At 37.0% G+C, this 21,547-nt stretch overlaps 1 protein-coding gene and 1 pseudogene across 4 annotated transcripts in view; both read right to left on the reverse strand.

Moving 5' to 3' along the window:
* The window catches only part of ANGPT1 (angiopoietin 1), a 244,037-nt gene that overhangs the window by 17,621 nt on the left and 204,869 nt on the right, over positions 1–21,547 (reverse strand). The window contains exon 8 of one of the 4 annotated variants that reach the window (XM_045861502.1): positions 5,068–5,161. The exons of the other annotated variants lie outside the window; for them this stretch is intronic. Within the exon in view, the coding sequence (XP_045717458.1) occupies positions 5,086–5,161 (76 nt within the window). The 3' untranslated portion in view covers positions 5,068–5,085. Of the gene's footprint in view, positions 1–5,067; positions 5,162–21,547 lie in introns of those variants that run through there. 4 annotated transcript variants of the gene reach the window in all.
* LOC123833223 lies at positions 24–5,045 on the reverse strand (annotated as a pseudogene).

Raw genomic sequence — 21,547 nt, forward strand, 5'->3', positions numbered from 1 at the left:
AAATTCAAAAACAGTGTTTTCAGTCATAATTTTATATGGAATCCCAGCAATATCTCACAGAATCTCAGTTGAGAAACTCCCCCTCCAACACAAATGATTTTTTTTTCCTTTGAGAGATCATTTTCATTTAACTCAGACCCTTTATGACTTGACTGGCAAGTTCAGGTTCAGCTTCTCCCTCATTGTCTGACCTGTCCTCAGATATGGGTTTTTTCTGTCCCAGCCCCTCACTATTCTCTGGTACCACCTGCTGGTCATTTTTTCCCTTCTGCTTGGTCATTTTGATTTGATCCTTCACCAGATTCCAACTTGGCTTCTTTCCCATTTCCTGCTTGCACTGCCCACTTTGGGCTAAGCTGTGGCAGGTTCTTAGGGCTCTTCACCACCTCCTGGAGGTTATATTTTCTAAACAGTGTGTAATCTGTCACAACACGCAGGCAACAGATAGCTTTAGTGACTTCTACCACCCCTGTGTACTGTAGACTGGTAGGATCCACTTTGTTTTTGGGATCGAGTCTTCCTACTATTCCTGCCAATTCTTTGACAACTTCTCTATTCATGTGACTGTTATTTCGAGATTTGTATACAATGTAAAATGTCTCTTTATTGGGAGCTTTAAATCAGGGTTTTGAAAAAGATATTTTTCATATCTTCTAATAAACCTTGCATATGCCTGATATGGTTAATATTTGAAAACCTGATCTTCCTCTTCTTGGTTTTGTATATATCTTGGAGAATACAATGCATCAATTTCTCAGGCTCTGTCCCAAGCATCCTAATGAAGACAACATTATTTGCTCCAGTTTCCAATGACTGGAATCTTCTCAGCTTCATCTTCATAGAGGCCTTAATGTAATCAACTTCTTTCTTCAGGGCAGCCACCGCATCATCGTCGTCTCCCTCACTTCCAGAGGGCTCTGTCTATAAACTTTCCAGCCCATACCAGTCATCACTGTATTTGTTGGGAAGGCTGTTGACTTCCTCCATGCACTTGCCCCTCATTTGTTCCTGTTGCAGGAGAGGAGAATGCTGTGTAGCCCAGGTCCCAGCTGCCAGGGCCAGACACAGCTCTGGAGTCCCTACTCCTGCTAGTGTGAGCTGGTTACCCTTTCTCCCTTCTCTGAACGCAACCCTTCCAACAACCTGCTACAAGATCCAGCTCTGCAAAACCAAAAGGAAGGAAGGAAGGAAGGAAGGAAGGAAGGAAGGAAGGAAGGAAGGAAGGAAGGAAGGAAGGAAGGAAGGGAGGAGAGATAGGGAGTGAAGGAGGGAGAGAAGGAGAACTCCAAAATTACACAAAGACTCCATGGCTTGTGTGCTTGCTGTTTATTTCATGGTGCATTTTCAAACTTATATGGTTCTACTAATGCAGGATCAATGAAAGAAAAATGGGTTTATTGTATTACTTAAGTATTAATCTCTACACAAAAAGAATGTCTTTTAGACGATCACTATAGCATATCAGTCATTGTATTAATTTTGAATACTGATGATGTGCTAAATGTTATTATTAACAACAATAGGAATAACAATTCTCATTGACTAAGGACTTGGTCTGTGCCTAACACTCTGCTAAATGCTTTGCAGCTGTTATTAAATTTATTTTTTATGTTAAATCTGTGACACAGGCATCAATATTCCCATTTTGCATAGCAAGGCTTAGAGATATTAATTAAGCTGAAATTTAGCAGTGCTTTTAAAATCCAAACTCTTCATCATTATGCACTCATTCCCTACACAAATGTTTGTTGAGGACATACTATATTACAGAAATTGTTCTAAGCACTTCAGATAAAGCAGTGAACACAACAGATAAAAGAAGTCCTGAGGGTCTTGCTTTCTAGTGGTACCCCTAAAATTAAATTAAATATCCCAATATTTTAACCTCAAATATGGCATTCATGAAGAAACCTAACCTTACTCTCTATTTCTTATGTAAAATCAACATTAGCCTAGACCGGGAGTTCTCCCACAGTTGTACTTATAACAAATCATTTGTGAAATAAGCCTTTTCACCAGGGCTAGAAACTTTTTTTTTCAATAAGCATCTCAGATTCCTCAGATTGTTCAAGGAGAACATTTTGAAGAATCTTAGTCTAGAATTTAAAAAATTGGTGTACAAATTACAACAGCTGCCTAATACAGTTCCCAGTCTGATGTCTGCTCATTTCCTAGTGATACTGCACACTGCTTTATATCCACCTGGGCACTTTGAACAAATAAAGACTTGCTCAGGTTGCTCAGTAGCTCCTCAGGGCCCGGAATAACCAAGCAGTGTCATTGCCCGTAGTATCAATTTGATACCTAAGGTCTTCTCTGGTTGAGACTTTACCCCTCCACCTAACTCGACCTAACTCTACCTAACACTCTGCTCCTCTGACCTTATCAAAATTATCTAGCAATACTCTCTACAAATCCATGTATGTGATCACTTCTGTGCTGGAGTCATATTTCTGAATCCTATCCACCCACACTAGAGCTAATGAGTAACTAATATCTCTCTCTCAGTGAGACACTACTAGGACCTAGGGCAGCTCTAAATGAAACTTTACATTATTATTGAACAGAAATAATGAAGATCAGTTACTATTTGGAGATACATTTTGATTTGTATTTGTATCTAAGTATTATATGTGCATGTCCCTTATTATTTTGTGAGATTTGGTATTATTTTTAGCAAATAACAGTACAATTGCATATTTGTGCCAAAGCATTGTACAAAATTTCTGCAGATTTTTTTAAGCTAAAGCAAAATATATGATAATTAAACCCTAGTCAGGTTTTCTTCATTTCAATGGTTACTACAACTTGTAGTTAACAGTAGGCTAAAGGAAGCTTCTGATGTTAAATTATCACACACAAGCTGGTATTTACAAATTTCAAGAGGTAGGCTAAAAGTCGCTGGTGATGCAAAACTGTAGAAATTTTTAAGTGCCAATTCACATTTTAGATGGTGGGCAGCTTATGTGGAGATGGGTTTCACCAAGGAAAGTAAGGTGACAGGTTACCGTTGGGAGTCTGAGGCCAGGTTCCCTAGGTGAATTCATCACCTTCCACATCAGATCTGAAGTTTTAGAGTGATGTTTGACCACTTTCTCAGTGTCTCAGAGACAGATCCATGCACAAAATTAAGGGAGACTTTTTTCAGGTCTCCATTCACAGTCAAAATAAGAACATGTGGGGGCCCAGAGCTCTGGTCTCCTGAGGGAGATTTCATACAGAAAGCCAGATTTTTGTTAGAAACGGGTTATACGATAAACCCAGTATCAGAGTCAGAGGAAGATGAATGATTCCCAAATGAAGCAGCTGTGACTGTTAGCCTGACATCTGCTCCCCTGGGACTCCATGAGGGTGAGTTTAGCACCTCAGATGCTCTTTCTTGTAGGAGCAATGCTGATTCCGAGTCTGATTCTTGGGTTCTCTATGACCGGTGATGACTTCCCTTCTTCTTTCTCAAGGCAAGTCAACACCACTCTCCCTGCAGCAGCTTGAAGCTCACTTATAGAGACAGATTTTCCAGGACACAATGACTTTTGCAGGTAATTCAGCACAAATGTTCAAATAATACTAAGTGAGGGACTGCTTTGTGCTGGGTATAGTTTATACTTTTACTCTTTCACAGGAGGCTTATAGACTAAGCCTTATAATTTCCAATGATTTCTTTGTATTACCACGGCAATAGAAATACATTATTCTAAATTTGGGAAGTAGAGAAATACAAAAATCAACCTAAATCTCATCTCTGAATATGTCTACTCTTGATATTATGGTTTATGTACATTTAGTATAAACAGAAAATACTGTTTATTTTTAAGTATACGTATAATACCTGAACGTATTCTTACAAACATTTCAAACAATGTGTGTAAAGTTTGTGCCCACAAGCCCATCTCATCTACCTCTCTACAGGTGATTACTTACGTCATGTGGTACCCTCCAAATCAGTTTCTCCTCATGCATAAATACAATTGAAAATGAAATCATACTTTACGTGTTTCTTTATAACATGCTTTTCATATATAATTTTATGAGCATTTTCCCATGACACATTCTTCTCCAGTATCATTCAATAGCTACTGTATGAATTGTTACAAGTTTAAGGATGTCTTTATGTATCTCTAAATCAGTATGCAAGTATATATGTCAGGGCCAGAATGAAGTCTACCATGTTTTTTCCCAACCTTCACCTCTACAGACCATATCAATGATTTTTGGTAGGGTCTGTGGAAAAAAAAGATACATTTTTCCAAATCCACTTAAGCAAGATTTGAAGGTCAGTCTTCTAGTCCTGGCAGCCCTCCTCTGTACTGTTCAGAAGTCTTACAGCAGTTCTGCATGCCTTGAGCCCTGTTCCTTCTTCTTCCCTCTAAAATACATGCTCCATGTGGCTCATTCAAAAACATGTGTTTCCCCATTCCTTTACTCTGGTTAAAATCTCTCAGTGTTTTCAAGGATTTTGAAGATCCACCTTTCCTCTGCCTATTTTTTACCTACTCCCACCTTCCCCCCGCCCCCCACAGTTCCCATGTCTTGTTATTTTCTGCACACAGATCAGACTTCAGACTTACTGATCACTTGTTCCCTCAAAGCAACACACTCTCATTTCTCTCTACAATTATATGTGCTGTCCCCTCTTCTGGGAACATGCTTTCCAGCTTTGAATAGCTGCTTTGAATAGCTGTTTTGAGATCCCATTGGTTGTTTAGGATTTCAACTATAACCTCAAAAACTATCAGGGAAATAACTTTATGGTAACATATATTGTACATGCACCTGTGGTTTTATTCATGTTCTCTCATAATAAGCTGTGAGCTCCTTCAGGCATAACCTGTGTCTTACTTATCTTTGGATCAGCAGGATCTAGAACTGTACCTAATCCAGCAGAAGAGTTCAATGGTCACTGAATAAATGAATGACAGGTGTGCTAAGTAATTAATTTTTACTAGGGTGAAGATAGCAAGTAAAAGCTAACTCAAATATTAATAACTCCAATAATCAAAATATACCTGGCCCATGTGTTCAGAGGCATAGCTTTTACGTCTCATTTGGCTAAGTAGTCAAGATCCCACTCCCTTGCTATCCTATTCAAATAATTAAACACACACACACACTCTTCAGACTTCTGCATTCTTCTTGATCTTCTTTCCAGTTTTTTTTGTTCCTAGAATATGAAAACATGTTCAACGTATTATACTAATATGATAAAGTATGAAAGGCTATGCCTTAATTCCTATTAGTTTTATGCTTTATTGAATGGTTTATTCATATTGTGTGCATAGCCAACTGATATCAGAGAACAAATACAAAATAAAAACCTAGTTATGACAAATTTTTTAAATAAAATTATTTTGGAAAGAAAAAAGTCTAATAAGGTATAGAGATATTTCCTTAAGGTCCTACGCAGACTAAGAATCCTTAAAACAAGAAGCAGGAGCAGAGAAGAATCCTAAGAGAGTAATATGTAAACATTGATTTATGTTTTGGGTGTTCTTATTTAAAAGTAGAAGAGACCCATATTTTGAAGAATAGCAAATTTTCACTGTCCGAGACTGAGTAGAACTTGTCATCTATACACAATCACATCTATCCACCCCATGTGTGTAGCTGCAGCCCATCACAGAGGAGCTGCTCAGGCCCTTCTGAGGCACAGGCACCCCTCTGAGCAATTGTTGTCTTACACTGGGAAACAGAGAGGGTGTATCACAAAATTAGTTTTTCTTGACATTATTTTAAGAAGTATGTAAATGAGGACAGCTATGCTTCTGTAGAATTCCACAAGAATTCTGGGAGCAACTGTGCAGTGAAGGATAGGTCCTCTGCAGTTTAAGGTGCTCAGCCTTCCCGAGCAGCTATTTAGCTGGCATAGAAGAGCAATTATTGGCCCAAAGCCACCAACCATATCTGGTTATTTGATACAGGCAAACTAGGGGCCAGCTTTTCATTAATGGCAAGTATTTTTTAATTAGGTAAGAAACATTTAACTTGAAGCTCAAACAGAAGAATTAGGTGGTTCTTTTTAATAGTGGTTCTGGCTCATTGCTAAAGTCCTTATATATATTTAACTATCCATAGCTTTCTCTGTTTTGCTAATGGTTGTTTTAAATGGACCTTCACTTTACAAAAGAAAAGTCAATATATAGAAGGGCCAAAGTTAGCTTTGCATCTGACTATAGTGAAAGGGACCTTGAAGTGTGAATCATTACAGAGAATAGTTCCCCCAGAGTAACACCATGGGAAGCCTGGACATTTATTTCTTCTCTTTAGCCAGTGCAGACGTGGCTTCCATGAAAGATGATATGGCAGAAGATAACAAAACAAATGTTATTCTAGGACAAAGCATTTGACTTAGGGACAGCAATATAGAAGTTGCCAAAAACCAAAAACAAAATAACAACAATAACAACAAAACCCCACAAAATATGATTAGGTGTGACCAAAAAGGCAGCCACAAAGTAAATCATGGTTTTATCTCTCTAAACCCACTTTTCCTAATAAAGGAGAAAAATTATGAATACCTTTTGATCAATCACTGTAAAGAATGTTATGATTTTTATTTTCTTGTTAGCATCTCAAGGGAAAATGAAACATAAATGCACACTGAACTTGGTCTTGAATCCCTAGTTTTCCTTGACGAAAGTATAGCTACTCCTTTTCTTTCATTTATAGAAATTCAATGAGCATGAGGTGCATGCATGTGTTTAAGTTTGTGTTTTAATTTTACTCAGACAAATATCCAGAAGTAAAATTCCTGGATCATATGGTAGTTCTTTTTAAAATTTTTTGAGAAACTGTCATACTGGTTTTCATAGTGGCTGCATCAATTTATTATCCCCCCAACAGTGAATGAGGCTTCCCTTCTCTCTGCATCTCTTGTTCACTGCAGCACTTAGTTAAAGTAGCCAACCTATGGAAATAACCTAAGTATCCATCTATGAGTAGATAAAGATGTGGTACATATGCACAATTAAATATTACTCAGCTATAAAAAAGAATGAATCTTGTATCTGTAATAACATGGATGAGCCTTGCAAGTATTTGGCTAGTAAAATAAGTCAGGGAAAGACAAATACTATATAATCTTTCTTATATGTGGAATCTTAAAACAAAGGGAAATCAAGCTCATAGATACATAGAATAGATTGGTGGTTGCCCGAGGTGGAAGGGAGTGGGAAGTGGGAGAAAAGGGTACAGCAGGGTCAAGAACTCATGAAAATTAAGATTAAAAAGTAATTTAAATAAATAAAAAATTAAATTCTATTTCTTAATGAATATAGGACAATAATGAGTTATATTATGGAAGAACAGACTTCAAACTATACCATATCAGTAATTCTATAATTCTGTAACTTTCTTTTCTTTGAAATAGGCAGCCCAATCTCATGGATCTAGTATCTCACTAATTTGGTCTACCTAAGAGCCTGCCATACTTCTTACATTTTTACACCTTCACTGCATTCACGGGGGCAGGGGTCCCTTTCATTATCCAAGACAGTGGGAGTTGCATGTATGACAAATTGAAGTTTGGCCTCAGCTCTTTTAAACAGTAGACAGACTCTCAGATATGTGAACTTTAAGGTCTTACATACTGACAAGCTGAGCAGATTTTATTTTGGCTCTGAGCTCTCTCCCTACCTCCATATGGAACTAGTTTGTCTTTCTCACAATCACATGAAGAAAATGCAAAATGACCCCCATGGTTCTCTTTCAGAGCCTGGTATTAATGACTCAATCTGACCGAGTTTCCCAACACTGCTGTCTTTGGGTTGCTGCTCCACGTCTGTCTCTGCTTTATCCACCCACCCTGCCCTGCCCCTGCCCCTGCTCTTCTGAAAGGGCTGAGCACCATCACAAGGAAGGGTAGCACAGCACATCTTTTTGAACTGAGTTTAAATTATACAGGTAGCATCTTCTGATAAAAATAAGGACAATACTTCCCTTGTCAATCTATATTTAGAGAAAACAGCTTGCCTTTCTGTAGACCTTCAGCAATATTAGTGTCTGTTTAGCATTATAAAGACAACATTGGGAGGTATACAAATAATTAGTATTGTAGGAAAAAGGGTGTGTATTCATGTCTTAGCCATTTTTGTGAACTCCATATACTATATATGTAACAGGCATTCAATAAATATTTACTGAGTCAGTTATGAACTAAGAGTTCAAATTGTTTGGAATTTAAGTTTTATTAATCTCAAGAGATGGCTTATACATGGTAACATTTTAACTCTCAATAACGTTTTACAATTCAGGTCCCATGAGCATTTTTTTCTGATTTGAAATATTAATGACTTAATGGTCTCCTCAAATTATACTGGGGGCTGCCAAATGAGGATGAAATTAGTTCATGGCTGCTGACAGACATTTGAAGAAATAGCTTATGGAATAACCCACTAAAATAAATACTAGAGAGTTCATATGAGAAATGAGACCATCGAGTGTACAAAGAGACCTATATCTATACCTGTGTCCATTCTGTGGCATAATTCCATCTGGAACCTGGGCATTCATTTTTAAAAGGTTTCAAAAGATTTTATCTTCTTTGTAAGAGAGAGCATTTACTTCTAACGTTAATTTTTAGGACCGTGATCTCTGTCGGAGGATGCTCTATGAAGTCTGTGTCATTACGTGCAACACTATTTTTTCCACATTGTAGATACAGTCTGGTACTCTATTATTCATAAGTAAATGGAATTATTAATGCATTTGCAAGAGCCTGTCAATGAGAATGTGAGAAATGATAGAAAAATATATGAATCAAAGTCAGTACACCTATGAAACAATGAGTGAATAAATGCTTATGATAGATAGTTGGAGGATAATGATCTATGCTCATAAATATAAATCTGTAAGTAGAAGAAAAAGCTCAAAAGAAGTTTAAAGAGAGGATGTAAGTAGAAAGATTAAGACTTATTAATTTACAATTTGGCTAATCAAGAGTTAAGGATATGGGATTTATAAATACCTAAAAAGACATAAAGCTCAGCAGATATAGGTGGTTTAGTACAAAATTAGTATGAATAAAGGAAATAAGTGGCAATAAAAACATTATCCAACATTCTTCCTTTTTTCCCCTTCCTCTCCCCAGTCCCCACAAAATAAATACATAAACAAAACAGCTTCTGAAGAGTATACTTGTATCTTGAGAGACAGTATAACAGAATGGAGTTTGGAGTTTAATTGCCTGGGCTTGAAACCTAGCTTTTATCCTTTCTGACCCTTAGTTGTGTCATCTGTAAAATGGTTCTAATAATAGTAAAGTCACAAACCTTATTGGGAAGATTAAAGGAGGTAATACATATGAAGTCCTTAAAAGACTGTCACATGTAGAGTAACTGCTTGAGGAATATGAATAAAAATAGACAAAGAAACTAAACTTCCCTAACCAATAACCATAAAATATACCATAGCTCAGTAAACACCAGTTTTATGAATGACAGTGTAAATTAGCCCATTGTCAATTGCTATGACATTGATAGACACATGTAAGCATACTGAGTAATTAAAATAATGAGATAGAGACATAGCTAATTAAGACACACATGTAGGCAATAAACTGGAGAAATTAAATATGAAAAGGACCAATTTTCTCAAACCTATAAGGCCCCATTTCCTTTGAATTTTTTTTTCCATTTTATATAGAGCAAGCAAACACCAAGAACCAAGAACAAGAAACCAAAGAGCTGCTTTGCTGACTGATAACCAAGATTGAAGTCTACTTCATTTGGAACCCAAATGCCTGACTAATGATCCTTTAATTCAAATGTTTATTCTTTAATAAATTAGAATTCTAATCTTCTGAGAATCCAAGTTTTTCCCGCCATATAATAGAGGGCTTTATTGGCTGAATCCACCATGTGGCTTTTTTTCCCTTTCTTTACCCTTATCTGATATTGCAAAAAGTCCCTGAAAGATCACCCTTATGACCTACCTATAACCCTCACCTGTATTTTCTGAAAGCTTTTTTTTATCATATTCCATCCTTCTTAACTGGTGTCATTTGTTCTCAGATGAAATTGGATCATTGGGGAGTCCCCAGAATTTGGTTATATTGACCTAACCATTATCTAAGAATGTGTACATTATCTTAATTGCTTCCTAAGCTTCAGATGCCCCTAGGCAATCACATTACATGTCTTTGGACATGTTCAGTGGAAGTTGTGCAAGTGTGAAAAAAATGCTTGAGATACTGAGGGTCATGGAAATCTGCACAGCTAGTGAAAAAGGTAAATTTCCCGAGTTACAGAAAACATCAGTCCTAATAATGAAAAACTTCAGAAAATCCCGTTTCATTTTTTCTCTGATTCTATTAGTAATATTTTGTGTATTAGTTTTATTATACATACATATATTGTATACTAATTCTTCATCTATTAAAGTCTTTGTATTATTATTTTTTATCTTTACCCAAGGACATTTTTTCATTATTTTTAGAGAGAGAGAGGGACAGGCAGGGAGAGAGAGAAACATCAGCTCGAGAAAGAAACATCAATTGGATGCCTCCCATACATGCCGGGACCAGGGCCTGCAGATGCCCTGACCGGGAGTCCAACCCACACCCCAGGCCCACTCCCTGACTGGGAAGCGAGCCTGCAGCTCTTATAGCTATAGGATGATGCTCCAACCACCTGAGCCACACCAGCCAGGGCTCATCTATTTCTCTTTTGAAGGTATACATTTTAATGTCTCTCCCTTGACTTACAAATTAATGCAATGTAGGACTTTGATGAATATTTATCAACCATCTAGTTCTTAAATTTTTGATGCTGAGAACAATGACTGCTATTTCAAAACCCTAGTCAAATAAAGTTCTCAGTGTTTCTCAAGGACATGAAGATTGCATATGTTCAAAACTCATGATAAATTCTTCCTCCAAAGAAAACAGAGAACTCGCATACTGTTATCTCTGAGTCCCTCTGCATAGTGATCAGAGAGTGCACTCTATTCTGTAACTTAAAAACTAAACTAACCTATTTTCATGAAATCTGTGACAAACCATATTTCCCAAAGCTCAGAAATACAATGAAGTGATCTGTCTTTAGTTCTAAGTAAAATAAAGTTCTCTCAGCATTCCCCTTCTTTTCTAAGAATACATTAAAAATTAGTGTCAAAATGAATTACATGGCACCAAGACCCCTGTAAAAAATACAGTCTCTTAAATGTATTTCAAGTCCCTCGGCGTTGCGTGTGGCTGACTGTTCGCTCTGAGCAAGCGGCTCGCGGACTCGGCCCTCCCCTGGTGCCTAAAAGACCAGGCCAATGGCCATCTCAGAGCATTTATGGGTTTGCTTTTTTACCAAAAATTAAGTCAAGACATCGTAAAACTTGTGACTGAAATTAGTGACTTTTTTCATATAAACATGCTCAAGGGAGGTAGGCTGGTTCTCATTTTTATTTCTGTTTAAAGAGCAGCAAGAAACTTTCTTTCCAGCATCCTCGAGGGGAAGACAGAGAGAGAGGAAAGGGTGAGTAGAATTTTGAAAACCATTGAGAGACGTTGTCTGAGGTTTCTCTGCAAAGAGGAAATACTTTCTCTTGTTATACTTGGACACCGTGTTGCTATAAGTTCTACAAACAGGGCTCCAGCATGCATAAGCAGATTCTTCTGTTGACCAGAATCATCCGAGTGCTTGTTTCTCTCCACGATCAGTGTAAGATAGAGTCCAAACTCCCTATCATGGAACATGGCCCTCTGTTTTCTGCAGCAGAGTGAACCCCTACACAATAAGACACTTGCTGTTCCCGAGGAAAGCTCTTTCTACTTCTAGGTCTCGGTTCACATTGTTCCTCCTGGCTGAATGTAAAGACCTTCCCCTTTTGCCACCACCCTCCAATATGAGCACATATTCCTCATGAACGCTTACTTATATTTCACAAATCTCCAAGGATTTCCTCTGTGAAGCCTTTCCTGGCCCCTTCACTCTCTTCCCATGTACCCCATTCAAACTATACCCCAGGGGATTGACAACTTTTCTTCAGTGCCCACAGATAGCCTATTTATAAGGGTTTCACCCAGGGACGGTGAGTGTGGAGCTGAATCACACATGAATATAAGCAAAATATTGGGTCTGCTTATTTATTCTGAAGAGAAGATCCATTGCTCCATTAAATCTTTAAAAAGGTAGTTCCTTGATCAAAGAACAGGACAAGCCCTGGCTGGTGTGGCTCAGTGGATTCAGCACCAGCCTGAGAACTAAAAGGTTTCTAGTTTGATTCCCAGTCAGGCCTGGGCTGTGGGCCAGGACCCCAGTTGCAGTTGGGGGCACACGAGAGGCAACCAATAGATGTTTCTTGCACATCAATATTTCTCTCCCTCCCTTTCTGCCTTTCTTATCCTCTCTCTAAAAAATAAATAAAATCTTACAAAAAAACCCCAAAAAACAGGACAGAACAAAAAAACCCAACCAGGCATGCTAATCCATGCTGCAGCTAGAAGTTTTATTCCCAGCCAAGTATCCCACGTCTTCTCTCCCTCCTCCGGAACTCCTAGCCCAACAAGACCAACACACACGGGGGCTCCTTCTAGTGTCACTGAAGTGCAGCTTCTACGTCGGCATTGCCTGGGTGTACGTGGTAGGACTGAGATATCTGTGTCCACCCCAGGATTAGGATCTCTGCATGTGGGAGTCAGAAATGTACACTTTAAATACTTCAGTTGACTACTTGAACGCTCAAGTTTGGACATGACTGCGTAGTACCAGGGAAGTCATAGCAACATGATAAGTGTTTGGTGGCTGACTAGCTGGCAAGATGGATGGATAATGAATGAATGCAGAGTATAATTTGAAAAGAATTATAACAACTTTTAAGAGAAGTAATTTTAGTGAAGTTATATAGATTAAAGTAAAACTATATCCAGTTAAAAGAGAAATAAAACAATTATGGATATTGGACAACTACATATTTGATAATTATTACTTATTAACAAGCCAAAAACTAATGACTTAATGTCTCTAATTATCAGATAACTTCTAAATTGGGGGATGTTAAAGAAGCATACAACATTTAGATGTAATTCTTCTGCTAAGGATACTATGCACATGTTAGAAATAGGATTATAAATAGGTACAACCATTTTTTAAAGATATTATTTATTTATTTTTAGAGAGAGGAAGGGAGGGAGAAAGAGAGGGAGAGAAACATCAAATGTGTGGTTGCCTCTTGAGTGCCCCCTCCTGGGGACCTGGCCCACAACCCAGGCATGTGCCCTGACTGGGAATCAAACTGGTGACCCTTTGGTTCACAGGCCTGTGCTCGATCCACTGAGCCACACCAGCCAGGGCAGGTACAACTATTTATTTGACCTTTAACCACATCTATTATTTTTAAAGTATAGTACATTGGAATAATTATTTTATAACAATAATATAGCCTCTGATTATTTATATAATGACTTCTGATCATCACATCTAGAAATTTTTTTCTAGAATTGTTCATAAGGGCATGAGAGGAAAAAGAAGTTGTTTTTTATTTTCAGGTAAAAGTGAATAAGACCAATATTATTCTTTTTCCAGCTATTTATTTGAACTTCTAACTGAGGCAGGTAACATTGATAAAACAGTGCTTTTAATGATTTTATTAAAGCATGAGCAGAACAACATAAATATTGGCATTTGTGATGTTAATGTCAAAAGAGACATATCACTTTGAAAATATTTGGAATGGAGTAAGTGTTCAATTAATATTAAAGTTGAATGTTATGATGCTATTATCAACACAGGGTTTGCGGTTGATGCATTTAATTTTGCTACTTCTAAAGGTTCTTGTAAAAGAAACAAATCATCTAGAGAGAAAATGGATTGTATATAATTTATAGGGTAATCAGTATTTTATAGTGCTATTTTCATAATTTAAAAATTTTTACTAGAAATGTAACAAAATACTAATTTGAAAAAATGTGTACGCCCTTATGTTCATTGAAGCATTATTTACAATAACCAAGATATGGAAGCAGCCCAAGTGCCCACCAATAGACAAGTAGATAAAAAAGCTGTGATGTATATACACAATGGAATATTACTTGGCTATAAAAAAAGAATAAAATCTTACTATTTGCAACAGCATGAATAGACCTAGTGGGTATTACACTGAGTGAAATAAGCCAGACAAAGACAAATATTGTATGCTTTCCTTTATATGTGGAATTTAAGAACAAAATAAAGAAATTAACAAAGTAGAAAGAGACTAATAGCCCTTGAGAACAGATTGATGGGTGTCAGAGGACAGAGGAGTTGGGGGTCTGCGTAAAAAATGTGACAGGATTAAGAAGTACTAATTGATAGTTATAAAACAGTCATGGGGATGTAAAGTACAGCATTAGGAATATAGTCAATAACATTGTAATAACTATGTATGGCATTAGATGGGCACTTGAAATATCGGGGGGGTACACTTTGTAAAGTACAGAGTTATCTAACCACTATACAGTACACCTTAAACTTATATAAAAGAATGTTGAATGTAATCTGTAATTGAAAAATTAGAAGTACATATAACAAACTAAATCTTGAACTTTCTGTTGAGCTCAGTTATTCACCCATGGTGCATTATAAAATCAAGCTATCAAAACTGCAGGCAGAGTACCTAGTCCCTGTAACCCACAATTTACTTATCAGTGCCCGTAACATGATATCTTTTCCCAGGATCAGTTGGCCCATGGAGTTAAGTATGTGGTGTATCTATTTATTAACATTTTATTTCATTTGCTTGGCATCACACAGTATAAAAATTCTTGCACATCTCATGAAAGAAAAGAAAAGAAAAGAAAAGAAAAGAAAAAAAAAGAAAATAAAAGAAAACTGAAGATCCAGCAGTTAAATACATCAGGGAAATGAGTCTCATCTAAGCAACAACCCCAAAAACTAAAGGACAAAGCGCTTCATTAAAAATCTTACATGGAAACTATAATATGCTGCCATTCTATACTATAAACATCTGGGGACAGAAATGTCGTCTTCTTGGTCTCTGAATTTCTGGCATCTAGATCAAAATCAGCTGTGTTTGTTGAAATGCCTTTGTTGATATGTCTTTCATATATTTACTAGGAAGTGCTTCCTCTCCGGACATGTGCCAAATGTGGCAGAGAGATCTCTGCCCTCCTAGGGAATAGGCAATTACAACCCAGTGTGGCACATAAGGACTCTGATAGAGATGGGCACAGAGCCCAGGGAGAGCCCATGGAGGGAGCTCCTTATCCCATCTAAAAAGTGGAGCTCTACAGCCTAAGTTAAGACTTAAAGGATACAGAAAATCAAGTTAGGCAAAGAAGTTAAAACTCCTAAAAGAAGGGGGTTGAATTCTGTGGGGTTTTGTTTCACACACAATGTCTTGTACATTGTTGTTGCTCATATTTAATGAACAGAGTAGTCAAAGCATTGAGAGATGAAATGATTGCAATGTGATGGTAGACTATTCTAGACGGCTGTCTTCAGAGGCTATCACCAGGTGCCAGTTCAACGTCTTCCAGCTACTATACTGTTGCTAGTTGTCTGGCTCTCCTCTGCTCTGAGCATCCTGCTTTTTCATTTCCCCCTTATACTTATACTACTTAAGGTACTGCTTAAGGCTATGCTTAAGGTGTGTGTGTGTGTGTGTGTGTGTGTGTGTGTGTGTGTGTGTGTATTTCTGTCTTGATTAGTCCAGAATGCTGTAAAAAATAACCTTCCTAATAAGACATGCGAGGTCTCACTTATAAGCCTTCACATAGGCTATTTCCAATTCCAGTTCCAACTCTGAACCATTTCTCCAGCTAATTCCAATTTGTCATTTTTATGTCAACTTAGATCAGCCCTTGAAGGTCCTCCTATCTCCTTCAAATTGGTTAGATTCTGCGCATTCATTAGTAAGCTTACTATATTCACTGCATTGTAATTCCTTGTCTCCCTGTGCACTGCTCTCCACCTCTTCCCCTATCCACCACATGTGTGCATGCACATGCATAAACACATATACATAACTATACTGAAATCTTTGTGGACATTTTATTTCAGGATAGCACATAACCAAAAATGAGGAATAATTCATTCATTGAAGAGACAGCCTTTATCTCTTCATTGGTGAAGGGCACTAGGAAGACCCAGAGCAAGGGATCACATGGCATCTCCCTAGACTATTTCCTGGAGGCTAGCTGGTTCTAGCAACCTTGGCCAGCCTGTGAGTATCTAGGGCAGCACTTGCTCGAGTCCCACCCAGCATTAATCATTCTGGAGCAGGACTCCCCTGGGAATCCTTAGACCTAACTGCACTGGAGCATTTGTTTTTGTCAGCTTGGAAAAATACAAGACTCTAGAGACTGACATTAATCTGCATTAAAGTCAAGAGATTTTTCTGACCCTGAGAAGACCTGAAAAAAGTACAAAGTGACTTTGTATGACCATGCCTTTTTCCTTTTGAACATATCTCAGTCAAGGAGTATAAAATATAATGTTGTTGACTAAAACAATTCCTTCTTTGTTTTAGGAAGTAACCACAATAAAAATTATAGTCTAAAAAATAATATACCTCCCAAGTTGGAGAAATAATTTGAAAATACAAATAAAACTGCTTAAAATATTGAGTTTTCTATCTGAGCTAATAATTCAAGAGTGTAGAGACTGCCAGGAGATTCCCTATATATTTTTTTCTACCTTGATTAGTCCAAGAATGTTGGAAAAAATAACTTCTCCTCTTAGCATTTCAACACATCTGCTACTGGGTCCAGCCAGGACCATGTAACCCAGAGGATTAGACAAATAAAAAACATTTCACTAAAAAGAGTGAAACAAGTTTTGCAATACCTATAAAAATGCATGGTTTAAATTTACATGTGGGCTCAAGAGAATTCTTTTCAATCTGCACTAATCTGTTTTGTCCTTAAAATACATACACAACATAGCAATACTTTAATAATTTTTTTAAGAAAGGGATTTTGGAATTGGAAAAAATTGGGCAAACTTTATTCTTACCTTCTCATTTTACTTCTGAAGACCTGAGACTTGGAAGAATGAACTAATTTGTTCAAGACCATTCAGAAAAGTATCTACAGATCCAGTCTAGAGTTTGTGTCTCTTGATTAATAATATAATGCTTTACTCACTAAATTAAACTTCTCAATAAAGATCTTGGCCCCAATAAACTTTGTACAAGAAAATATTTAATGGCAAAATTATTTTCAAGGCCTTCTTTCTTTGCAATTTTTTCTCAAACATTCTATTAATCTCTCCATGTGAAATCTCTTCTAGAACAACGCTTTAACACAGCTATACATGAAAAATATTTCAAAATTTTGCATTATAAGTATTATAGCAAGATTATAATTATAATATAAGATGCTCATTACAATGGTTAAATATCATTCAGATTTCACTAATAAAAATGCACATTTTCTATTGGTTTAAAGGAGGGGTTATATTTAAGCTTCTCAATATATTATATGTGATAAAGAACTTACTAATTAAGTTAATACTATGAAGACATAAATGATTTAACTTTAGGGAAAAAACTGTAACCAAGATCTGAAAAAATTAACATACAAAATCACTTTATCTAATGAAATACATTCACTAAAAGTGTGCCTTTCTACTGAGGCTAGAATTTTTAAATTTTTATTTATTGATTGATTTTAGAGAAAGAGGGGCAGAGAGAAGGAGGGTGGGAGGAAGGGAAGGGGGGAGGGGAGAGGAATACACATCAATTTGTTGTCATTTATTCATGCATTCATTGGTTGCTTCTTGTATGTGTCCTGACCTGAGATTGAACCTGCAACCTTGGTGTATTCGGATGCTCCAACTAACGGAGCTACCTGGCCAGGGTTGAGGCTAGAAATTTTTAATATAATTTTCTTTTGCTTTTTATACCTGAAAGTAGTACAAGTAAATTGATTTCCAATTGGAAAATTTTTACTTTTTTTAGTTATAATAATGTGATACATTGGTTTTTAAACAATGCTCTGCAAACATCCAAGGCACAAAAACGGGGAAGGACAAAGGGATATTTTATTGATATTAGGCTCTGTGGCCACTTCAACCAAAGTAGATCAGCTTTATGCTTTATGTGATTTATACATTATGATATTTTGTAATAATTTTCATTAAGCGAATATATTCCATTGCAAAAACAAAAGCAAAACTTTAACAAGTGAATGAAACTTCACCTAACCAATAGTGGAAAACATGGACATTCAAGCCTTTGGATTTGCAAAAAGAGAAAGTATAAATCAATTATATAGTCTTGTGGTAAAAAAAAAGTCTAGTGCACTGTTGGTGGGACTGCAGACTGGCACAACCACTATGGAAAGCAGTATGGAACTTCCTCAGAAAACTAAAAATGGATCTGCCTTTTGACCCAGCAATTCCACTGCTGGGACTATATCCTAAGAACACTAAAACACCAATACAAAAGAACCTTTGCACCCTGATGTTCATAGCAGCACAATTTACAATAGCTAGGTGCTGGAAGCAACCTAGATGCCCATCAGTAAATGAATGGATCAAAAAACTATGGTACATTTACACAATGGAATCCTATGCAGCAGAAAGAAAGAAGGAGCTCCTACCCTTTGCAACAGCATGGATGGAGCTGGAAAGCATTATGCTAAGCAAAACAAGCCAGGCAGTGAAAGACAAATACCACATGATATCACCTTTAACAGGAACCTAAACAACAAAACAAAGAAACAAGCAAAATATAACCAAAGACACTGAAATAGGAGACATACTGACAGTAACCAGAGGGGAGAGAAGAGGGAATTTCAGGGGGGAATGGGTAGGGTTTACAGGAACAAATTTAAAGAACACATGGACAAAAACTTGGGGTGGGTGGTATTGGGAGGGAAGTAGGGAGGGTTGGGTGGGTGGGCTGGAATGGGAATAAAAGGGAGAAAACTGTACTTGAACAATGATTAAAATAAAATTTTTTTAAAAAGTCTAATTTTAATCTCATCACAAAGAAATAATTAGATAAATCCAGAAAGAAATATTTCTGAGGAAAACTAACCTGGTTCCTTTAAAAATATTAATGGTGGGTGTGTAGCAGACTACTCTAGGTTCAGTGTGACTGAAGAGACCACAGACGCAATGAGTGTATCTAGACTGGGTCCTGAATTCACACATATAAATACTTTGGGAAAATTTATTTTAGGAACCATGTGGGAGTGGATTTATATAGATATACAAAGTCTGTCCAGAAAAAAAAAACCCAACCATTGTTAATATAACAAGAATTGTTTGTGTGACATGGATATAACATGGCTGCCAAGGAGAGTGGACTGGAATGTGCATGTGTGAACAATTATGATTTCACGGTACTAGTCAGTGGGGGTGGCAGACACTGTTCAGTGAGCATGTGAGCAGTAGAACGTGTACTGTGTGGCCATCACATTAAAAATAACTGAGTGAGTAGAGCAATGAATCTGCAACAAGCAATTTTGCATTAAGCTTGAACATTCCTCCATGGAAACTATTCAGATGATTCAGAAGGCTGCCACTATGGATACCCGGTGATTGGCAGCTTTGTTATGACAATACATCCACTCACGCATTGCATCTCATGCAGTTTTTGGTGAACCATCAAATCACCCAGGTGACTCAACCCCCCCTACAGCCCAGATTTGGTGCCCTATACCTTCTGGCTTTTCCTAAAACTAAAATCACCTTTGAAAGGGAAGAGATCTCAGACTGTCAATGAGATTCAAGAAAATATGACAGGGCAGCTGATGGTGACTGGGAGAACTATGTGAGGTACCAATGTACCAGCTTTGAAGGGGACTACAGCATCATTGTCCTGTGTACAGTGTTTCTTGTATCTTGTATCTTTTTCAATAAATGTCTCTATTTTTCATAGTGCATGGCTGTATACTTTCTGGACAAACCTCATATAATTAAAAATTTTTGTTGAATCAATTATAAATTCATTGGGTTACTAAAAAATACATTACAAATGACTAAATATCTTCCATAGTGGCATGGAATATCAGTTTGTTCAGACAAAATGTGTTTGCATACTCTTTCTGATTGGGTCCCTGTAACAGAGTGGTAGAGATAATAGGAGACAATTTTTCCCACTTAAAGATAAAAGAAACTGAGGTACAAAAGTAATAGGTGATTTGCTCACAGTGTAGAGCTAGATTGTGCTATTGTCCCCTTGGGTAACCTGGGAACGTTTCCCAGAATCCACTCCTTTGGATGGCTTCAAGTTAGAGTTGGCCAAAAGAGGACTTGTGAGATTCTGATGGTAGAAGTGCAGCAGCAGCTGGACCCTTAGACCTTTATCAGATGTGGAGATGCTCAAGGGCAAAGGTGCCCAGCAGTTCCCAGCTTCCCCCTCTTCTACTCTCCTTCCTCCTTGCCTTCCTCAGGCTGTAAATGGTTTCAGACCCACCACCAGATGCTTAATTGTACAACTCCAGATAACACAGCTACACTGAAGCAACGGTTTTCCTTAGATCTACCCTGTTTTGGTCTTACCTTGGTGGCTGGACCTGCTGGATCTTTGTGATTTCCCTATAAGCTTTTGGTTGTCCACCACATGCCAGCTTTTAACCATTGGTGGTAGTGACCCTTTCACAGATTTCCTACCCTCACCTTCCAGACATTCACTTCTCTGGCTCTTCTCACACTTGTGTAAACTTAAATTTGTATGACAAATACTTCCATAACAACCATCCTGTCTCTGTTTCTTTGACTCAACACTAATACAAAGAAGTTGGTTTGGTGGATAGTGAAACTAGTCCTCATTATTTAATAGCTTTCAAATTATCTGATTCTTACTCCAGGGCTCTTTACAGAAGTTCATAGAATCTTCCCAATTCTACAAATAATGTTATTTTTTAAGCATTTATGTTGGTGGTGGGGGTTATATATTTATTAAATCTAAGTATTGAGAATGTTTTCAAGAGAAGTAAAATGTCACTGTAATCCCTAAATCTATGGATACTCTTACTGAAGTATTTATTACAGAGATCAAAATTTAATCATTTATGAAAGAATTGAAGGACCATAATATAAAAAAAGAATTGTGTACAGAAAGGTAATTGTATTCTAGAAAATAATTTCTTGGTTGTATGAAGCTTTATAATTACTTGAATTTTTAAGGTAGAAAATTGAGAACCAGAGAGAGGACATGTGTCCATGAACATTCGTATTGTTAAAGACAGAAATGGGATTAGGAGAAACATTATATCTCTTAGAATATGTTTTTGAGAGTATTTGATTCTATAAATTAACTAATGGATTGTTCTTTATTAAGGGATAAGTATATGGTGAGCAGTTATGAGATCAAAGCTCAGATCTTGACTTCTTCTTATATTAGTACCTGTGACCTTGTGCAAAATAAATGCCTCAGCTTTCTCACATGAATGCAGGGTGCATAGTATATATTCATTAAGTATTAGCAATTAACTGTCAGTTAACAATTTGGCTAATTTAGGTATATATCTTGAATTTTGATAACAATAGTCTTTAACCTCTAGAAAATGACACATAGTGGGAAAGGATACACACAGTTATTTAAAAATAAAAACAAACCACTGTTGATGAGTTCATGACAGAATGTGGGTACTGAAAAGTTAGCCACA

This window comes from Phyllostomus hastatus, unplaced genomic scaffold (assembly GCF_019186645.2).
Source record: "Phyllostomus hastatus isolate PE091 unplaced genomic scaffold, TTU_PhHast_1.1 phas_scaffold_21, whole genome shotgun sequence".
In the NCBI taxonomy this organism is placed as follows: Eukaryota; Metazoa; Chordata; class Mammalia; order Chiroptera; family Phyllostomidae; genus Phyllostomus; species Phyllostomus hastatus.